The sequence below is a fragment of the Alligator sinensis genome, unplaced genomic scaffold (genome assembly GCF_000455745.1).
Source record: "Alligator sinensis unplaced genomic scaffold, ASM45574v1 scaffold289_1, whole genome shotgun sequence".
Taxonomy (NCBI): Eukaryota; Metazoa; Chordata; order Crocodylia; family Alligatoridae; genus Alligator; species Alligator sinensis.
The window spans coordinates 4,520,459-4,529,280 of record NW_005841881.1 but is presented as its reverse complement, the minus strand read 5'-3'; the positions used below and the strand labels follow the sequence as shown (position 1 = coordinate 4,529,280).

Sequence of the window (8,822 nt, the reverse complement as noted above, 5' to 3'; positions counted from 1 at the left end):
TGGGCTGCCGTGGATTCAGCTTTTGTTTTGTTTTGTTTTGTTTTGTTTTGTTTTGTTCAATACAAAACAAATGTTAGAAATATTGGCAGCGAGGTAAATCATCCCTTGGCTGTCAGAGCTTTGCCGGTCTATTTCAGCTCACTGCTTTTTAACTTGTGAAAGAAAATTTAATAACTTAATGTACAGGGAAAGGAATAAAGGAGGCTGAGCCCATCAAGAGCTGGATGTTTGTTTTAGCGGTACAGGCTGTCTTTCAAAGCCAAGAGGAAGGATAATTTTCTTCAAGGCTCAGCTTAAGTGTCTGAAGATCAGGGTTCTATTCTCCACCCTGGCACATGTGGTCTTTGGGTGAGTCTCTCTTTTTCTTTTACATTATAATGAGGCACAGTAATATAGAACAATATGCATTAGAACGGGAGAGAAAGGCTCTGAGTTCTAGTCATGGTCTTGTTCTTTATGGGCATATCTACGCATGTGCTTTAATGTGCAGTAGTCTATGTTACTGTGCATTAACGTGTTGTTTAAAAAACTGTGCAAATACTCTAATGCACTGTAAAATAGGCTACTGTGCATTAAGCATCACTAAAAAAGCACACACTTTCACTACTGTGCATTAGGGCAACGGCGCATTAGGGCAACTCGAATTGGAGGTACTAAATTTAATGTGCATTAGGAAAAACACATTAATGCACATGTAGATGCACCCTGTGTTACTTATTTATGTCTCTAGACCTGAGACTTTTTTATCTACAGTATAGTAGTTCATTTTTGTAAAGTGCTTTAATATTATGGATAACAGTTGCCGTGTAGGCACGAAGTACTAATTTTAGAAATAATAGGCTGGAATATTAGGTCAGTATTTAGAGTTCTTATGGAGTAGTACCTTACCCTGCTACTAGGATTAGCACTGCTAATTCTAATAGGACTATTAAAGTATTGATGTATGGGTTTCAACCTCTGGTCTTCAGTGTTTACACAAAGCTTACTCAAGCAAAGCTCTCCTTAAAGAGGTAATGAGAGCTTTGCTTGCATAAAGACCAATTGATCTGGCCCATTATTATTTGTATACAATTCTAGACTTCTGAGTCACAGTGAGGACCAGACACTGAAGAATCAGAACACTTTGAGGAGGGCTGTATTTCTTTTGGATGGGGGAAGGGATAGCACCTGACCTCATTCTAAAGTGACCTCTTCTGCCTGCTCTTGGGTGTGTTCTGTTGGAAGCTATCACCAACCTTTCTGAAATGAAAGGAGGTTTATTTCTTGAGGACAGTGGAGAAATATAAAAGGTTAACTGTGAGATCCTCCCTAAAAGGGATAAGATTCTATAAGCAGCATTCTTCAAAAGCATTCAGATGGAATCAGACAGCAAGCATTGATTATCTAGTCTCTGAACGTGGTTATCTCTCTTGAAACCAGGTCTGATTACCAGAGAAAAAGGCAAATAAATGATCTGTCAGCGCTTTATTGGTCAGTCTTTTACTGGTGAATAAACGATCCTGTGCATAAAGAAGGTGCCCTCTGTGACCAGCACTAAGAATTTCAATAGACTGAAGAGCAAAGATGTCCCCACTCAATATAAAGAGAGAAAAGTAGTTAGCCATATTAATCTGAAGTCAGGCAGAAGGCAGGGCAGGATAGCACTTTAGAGACTAACCAGTTTGTAGAGTCATAAGCTTTCACCGGTGATAGTCTGCTTCATCAGATGCTGTATTGAATCATAGAAAATTAAGGTTGGAAGAGACCTCCGGTCATCTAGTCCAACTCTCTGGTCAAAGTGTGACTAATATCAGAACACTTTAATACATGTTCATTCCAGCCAGGACATTATCGAGCCAGGCCTTAAAAACCTCCAAAGCTGGAGATTCCACAACCTCTCTAGGTAACCCGTTCCAGTGCTTCACTACTTAGTGAGAAAGTTTTTCCTAATATCCAACCTAAATTTCCCTTCTTGCAACTTGAAACCATTGCTCCTTGTTCTGTCATCTGCCACCACTAAGAACAGTCCAGCTCCATCCTCTTCTGAACCCCTCTTCGGGTAGTTAAAGACTGCTATCAAATCTCCCCTGTCTTCTCTTCTTCCCATTTCCCTCAGCCTGTCATAAATCATGTGCCCCAGCCCCCTAACCATTTTTGTTGCCTTCCTTTGGATTCTCTCCAACTTGTCCACATCCTTCCTGTACTGGGGGTGGGGAAGGGGGGGCTAAAACTGGACGTGGCCTCACCAGTGCAGAATAGAGGGGAATAATTACTTCCCTTAATTTGCTGGCAGTGCTCCTACTAATGCAGCCCAGTATGCTGTTAGCCTTCTTCACGACAAGGGCACACTGTTGACTTATATCCAGTTTATTATCCACTGTAACCACCAGATCCTTTTCTGCAGAGCTGCTGCTCAGTCAGTTGGCCCCAAGCCCATAGAGGTGCATGGGATTTTTTCTTCCTACGTGCAGGACTTCTCACTTGTCCTTTTTGAACCTCATAAGATTTCTTTTGGTCCAGTCCTCCAATTTGTTGAGGTCTCTCTGAATCCTAGCCTACCCTCCAGCATATCTAGTACTCCCCGCAGCTTGGTGTCATCTGCGAACTTGCTAAGGGACTACATCCCATCTTCCAGGTTGTTGATGAAGATATTGAACCATACCAGACCCAAGACCATCCCCTGGGGCACTACACTTGAGACCAGCTGCCAACTAGACCTCAACCATTGATTACTATCCACTGAGCCCGACGATCCAGGCAGCTTTCTATCCACCTTACAGTCCATTCAGCCAACCCATATTTCCTTAGCTTACCTGCTTGCAGCTTGAAGTAGCATCTGATTTCATAGGCCTCAACCTACTTTGTCTTATGCCTCTCTGACCTAGTTGGTCTCTGAAGTGCCACCCTCCCCTGGCTTCTGACAGTATAATAAAAGATCCAAGTGTTTTTCTGGGCAAGGAGGGATAGGCTGATTATCCCCAAATAAGACTTTGATATATGCATGTACGTGTGGGTGTGCATGTCTGTGTCTGCATCCATTTCTGTCTTAAGGGAGTAGCAGTTTATCTATCTAGCATTTTGGGGGAAGGAGATAAAAGACATTCTCATGAGAGGTAAAACCAGGCTGTATGTGTTGAGATCATTCTTTTAATATCTATACTTTACCATTATAAGGAGGGAGGGATAAAATCAGGACACTTAATCTGTCACAGTGCTAAAGCTTACCAGTTTCCATAATGATTGACTTCAGCTCCAGAGAGTTGTGGATTTTTTGTTTGCTTTGTTTTTTGTTCTGTTCTGCCTCTCCACCATATTGACTGGTGCTGCACTGTCATAATTTTGGAGAACTTATGTAAAGGAGTCTATGAGAGATATAAGATGTGGGGGAAAGACAGAGAGCTTTGTGGGGTGTAGATGTTTGAGGGGAATCAGGGAAAGCCATTGTGGATGATGTTGGATCAGAGGGGAAATTGGGCACAGGGGCTGTGGAAGATTTCAGGGGCAGGCAGAGTCATGGAGAAGGACTGCGCAAAAGGGTCTGAGACAAAAGAGCTTAGCAGCATCAAAGAAAGAGGCTTTGCAGTTGCTGAGAGTTTGAGAAATAACTTCAGCAATGGCTGTAGGCAGCCCTGAAAACTTGAAACACTCTTTGTCCAAGCATCAACTCTAGTACAGTCAGCAAGAGAGCCAACTCCACCCATCAATGTGTCTGAGACTTGTTTTGGATAGGCCCTATCAAGGTATACAAGGGAAGTCTACCTTCTGTGGTCATTCTGACCTGGAGTACTGCTTCTGAGTCAGCCACTGAAAAGACTGATCAGTGACAGTTCTGCTGCTGATCATTTTATAATGTGAATACTTAGCAGTTGTACTGAAATTCCTGTGGGAACTGGTAACAGGGGCCAGATGTGAACCTATGGAAGTCCCGATATTTTATTTATATGTCTCTGCCCTAGCTAATCCATTTCCTCCATTCCCATAGCATTTCAGGAGTCTAGGAGGATTAGCTTCAGTGCACTGGCCAAATTCCAATTTGGATACTTACACTTTTGTTCCCTAAAATTCTCCTTTTTGACTTTTTTCAAATAAATCTGTTCTGTATCATTGGTCCAGTGTCATGGTTACATTTCAGTAGTGATTAAGCAATTTATTTCCAGTCAGTGGGGTTCTTTCCCATATAACCATTCATACTTCTCCTTGGTTTTCTACCCTCAGTTCTCAATTGTTCCTGGAGCCATTTTGAAGGAAGACATAAATCATGGTCCTCAGGTTGATGGTATTATGAGCTGATATTAAAGAGTGGCACAGATGAAGATATTTGCATTGAACAACCACAAGTTGTCCTGGTTCTATAAAACCCCAGAATGATGCTAATACATATTCTTGAGTGCCATCTACTGGTACTTTATCCATGATCTAATTGTTTAGAAATATATATATGTTGGATATTCTCCTAAGAAGTGATAACTTATAAATTGTTGTTTTTGGTATTCTTTTCATTACAGGAGCAAGGCAAGATTGGTGTCGTCTTCAATATTGGCACTGTGGATATTTCTATCAAAGAGGAGAGCACCCCTGTGAATGATGGCAAATATCATGTGGTGCGCTTCACCAGGAATGGTGGCAATGCTACACTTCAGGTGGACAGCTGGCCAGTGAATGAGCACTACCCAACAGGTACATGTTTGACCAAGAATTCTTGCTTTCTCTCTCTTTTTTTGTCTATCCAGACCTTAAAATAGGGGTTACAACAACTAAATCATAAAACACTGGGCAATATTTGAACATTCAGCACTTTATCTCCAGGAATAAAGACTTGGGTTGAGCCTGATCCAGTGTAAAGAAAGCTGAATTTATCAGCCTGGTTCCATGGGTTTGCTAAATTGGAAAACAAGCTCTCAGATCCAGTGCCTCCTGTACAGGGGGTGATCTGCTGCATGGTAACATACACATTGATCCTGCAAAATAAGAGGTCACTGGGCATGTCTTGACAATCCAGAAGATCACAGTTGATTTGATCAGAAACTTCGATTTGCTACTTGTGGTGTTTCCTAATTTAAAGAGATCATAATATACAACAGAGAGCATGGAAAGAAGAATGGTGCTTTACCTTATCTTCAGCCTTATTGTTGCCTGTGTAGATAAAGACTTAAGGAATGAGGAACAGAGTACTCTCAGTGAACAAATACTTGCATGGACCTCCTCTTCTCCTCCACCCCCTTTCCCTAAGTTTTCACTTCCTGATTTCACTCTTCATATGCTGGCCCTATTCAACCAAGAGTTGACACAAAAAACAGCTGACATGAGTCAGTTTTGGTTGGCTTATGGTTACATACCACATGAACTTATTTAATGTAGTTTTCACTCAAAACTATAATCCAAGGGTGATATAGGGTAAGAGGGACCTATATATGACAGTTAAGGAATGGGCAGGCACAGAGGACAACTACCCATATGTGGTACACTAATAATGAGGAATCACAACCCAGAGACCCTTTTCTGTCACTACTGTTCAAGGCCAGAGTCACCAGAAAATCAAAAGCAGGCTGTCTTTATATGGTTCTCACACTAAATCTTATAAGTAAGAAAAGGCTCTGTTACATGCATTGATGAAAAAAGCAGAAGAACAGGGAGTTATTCCAGAGATATTCATGGTCTTCATGTTACTTTTTGGTGCCAGGGTCAAGCCATGGTCTTCTCAGCAGCTGCCAACCTTTATTAAACCCAAGCAACCTCTGGTGTTTCTCTTCCAAGTTACACATAACACACTTGGGGTGAAAGAAAGGATAAATTTTCTGATCAGCTGAAGGCAATTTGCCAGTAGAGTAAGAGTCTGCCACAAGCCACTTAGCTTCGAACTATGTCACTCAAGAGATATATTCAGAGTACATTGTGCCTCATTGTTTTTCCCTAGACACCAGTAAGTCACTCTGAGAGTGCCATTTCATTTCTACTTTTTGCTCAGAAAGTGAACTTGGAGGCTTCATAGCTGTGCAGACTTCCTTACATTAATGTGTGCTGGCTCCATCATGCTCAACATGACATAAGGTCTGTTGATGCTTTCTGTTCAAAGGGCATATTCCTGAGAAGCTTTGCTTATGCAGAAAACAGTGCTAGATACAGTGAATCGAGTTCACCTCACATATTCACTGGCTAGGAAGGGTGGGATGGCCAGAGAATGTCCAGAATCAATCCCTCTTTTCTGTGGCCTCCACTAGTTATTTCCACGTCATCTACCTCTGGGCCAGTTACAGCCAATTACAGCCTGTAACAACCCTCTGAATAAAATTCCTTTTTATGTTAGTTACTGTAGTTAGTTCCCTAAGGCAAAATAACAAAATATTCTGTTCTCCGCTTTGGAGTTGCTGATTTTTCTAAAAGGGATAATAAATCTTGCTTGGGAAATATTAAAACTACATCTTCCGCTGCTGTCTTAGTTAAAGATCTGCTGTGTTTCCATTGGGAAATTCAAGGCTTCATAAAATCAGCATTAGCTGTATGCTCTTAGCTCATATTGGGTGCACAGAATTGTACCCCAAAACAAGATGTTTCTTTGTATTTCAGTAAGGTTTCTCTGTGCATGCAGGCATACCATCTCCTGGGTATTTGTAGGCTTTATAAATATATATATATTTTTAAAAGATTGAATAGAAATTTGCCAGTTTCAGAAGCTCTTAGTGGGCAATAACAGTCTTGATTTTTAAAACCAAAAATTGAGTTTTGATTGCTAGTACTACATACTACAGATAGAGCACACATTAGCATTGCTTTTAGTGGCTGTTGACATAAGCCTTAACCAAAATGTTCAGGAGAGTCAGCACTGGGTCCATGTTTCATGATGTGGTCCTACCCCTGCCAATCTCAACAGCCTGAGTCTTCAGGAATATTAAATTAGTGACCATATTTCAGTGGAGATAGTGGAGTGGAGTGCAGATAGTTGAAATATGGGAAAGTAATCTAGTTCACTCTGGCTGCATTAGTTTATTAATGATAGAGTGGAGTAATATGCGGGAAGATTAGATGTGCCATGTATGCTCATGAATGTTGAGAAAGCATTGCATTTGCAGTACCCGTATGTGCTGCCTTATCTTTATACATATAAGTACTTCTGTCCTTAATTTGCTGTGATGCATTGTGACTAAGAGATTGCAAATTTGGCCAAAGAGCAGAGTATCTTGTGTGTTACCGTATATGATGCAATGCATAGGCACACGGGGATGAACTGAGATCAGCATTTCAGCTTTTCTCCCTGAATTTTATGGGCTTCTGGGGATTATACATCAGACTAATAATTTATTTGAACTTTAAATTGTATAAGTGTAGACCACTGGTCATTAAAAGAGCAAAGAGAAAGAAGTATTGGCTTTTCTTGAAACACAACCTTCAATCAAGATGGAATTAAATGAAAGTGGTCCATTGGGACTGGAGTACTCCAAAGTTATATATATTTTTGCTACTGCATATAAAATGGCAAGAAGATGGGGACAAAATATAGAAAATAAAATACCTACAATTTAGGCATTTGGAATATTTTTATATAACATCCAGTTACATCTCAGTCATTTTCAGTTTGAGGTTTACTTATTCTGGGAAGGAGAAGGGTGAGGTAATTTTCAAAGGAGGGAATTAATGCGAAGCTAATGTTGGCTGAGCCTTGAGAAATTGAAATAATCCTGATCATTAGAGATAATCTCTCAGTGGTTTTTTTTTCCTGGTTCTGATGCAAAAGTGCTATTGGATCTCATTTACTGGACAGTAATGCTATGGGAAATAATATAATATTCAGTTCTAAGATAAAGTTCCTGAAAAACAAGAAATTATTAATGCATGTGTAACTTGGGTGTGTTATCTTCTCTCTACTTCTCAAGGTGCATTTCAGCTAAAACCATTGGTTATTTATAATGTATAACATTTGAATTCCTCTCCCTCTGGCCCACATGATATATATCTAATGTGGGTGCATCTAAATGGGTACTTTACTGAGGAAATGGCTAATTAGTTCTGCAGTAAAGTGTCACCATCTACACATACAGCACTATTAGGCTGCAGTAAACTAATTAACTCCTCTGAAGGATAGTACAGCCCAACACAAGTACTATCCTACAAGAGAGTTATTTAGTGTGCTGCAACATAAATGTAGACAGTGACCAGGGCTGGCTGGGGCACATGCGTCAGCCAACCCTTTGGCAGCATGTTGAGCCAAGGTGAAGCAGCTCCAGACTGGCAGACTGACCCCCCAGTACCTGCCAGCCAAGGCTGCACCACACTGGCTCAACATGCTGCAGTCCTGGGTGCATGTGTAAACACTGCACCCAAGATCAATAAGCAATAGTGTGAACTGCACTGGAGTTTATTCACATGTTCTAATTGCATGTGTAGATGCACCTGTATGTATCTTCAGGCACAGCATTGTTAACCAGCTACCAGATGCTTGGATCATGAAGATGGGTTATTGCCTGTGCCTCAGCTTTGGGGTACCCCTTTCAATGGCAAGGTTATATTGTTCCCCAGAATGGTATTATCCAGGACTACATCCCTACTATTTTCTGAGGCAACAGCACCTTTGTGGCGGTATCCTTTGGTGCATCCCCTCAGTGGTGGATTAGGGTTGCAGGACACTAGTTTTATTGTTACTAACAGATCGCTCTAAAATTAAATTTTACTTTTTTGTGGGTTAGTAAGAGTCATTGTGGACCAAGTACAGTGCCTCTGCTGGATAAGGTATGAGAGCTAGTGCAAGTAGGAGAAGCTTCTGTCATGCTTTTATATCAGATTAGAGTAAAACCCATCATATTTGAGGCACTTTGCAGTAGGATCAAAAAGACTTAAATTATGAATCCCAG

General features: G+C 40.9%; 1 protein-coding gene across 1 annotated transcript in view; it reads left to right on the top strand.

The window, feature by feature from the left end:
• Window positions 1–4,484: 4,484 nt before the first annotated feature.
• The window catches only part of LOC102380381 (neurexin-3-beta), a gene marked incomplete at its 5' end in the record, with an annotated part of 196,753 nt that continues 192,415 nt past the window's right edge, over window positions 4,485–8,822 (top strand). Inside the window, one exon of the mRNA XM_025196584.1 lies at window positions 4,485–4,656. Coding sequence (XP_025052369.1) covers window positions 4,485–4,656 — 172 coding nt within the window. The remainder of the gene's footprint in view (window positions 4,657–8,822) is intronic.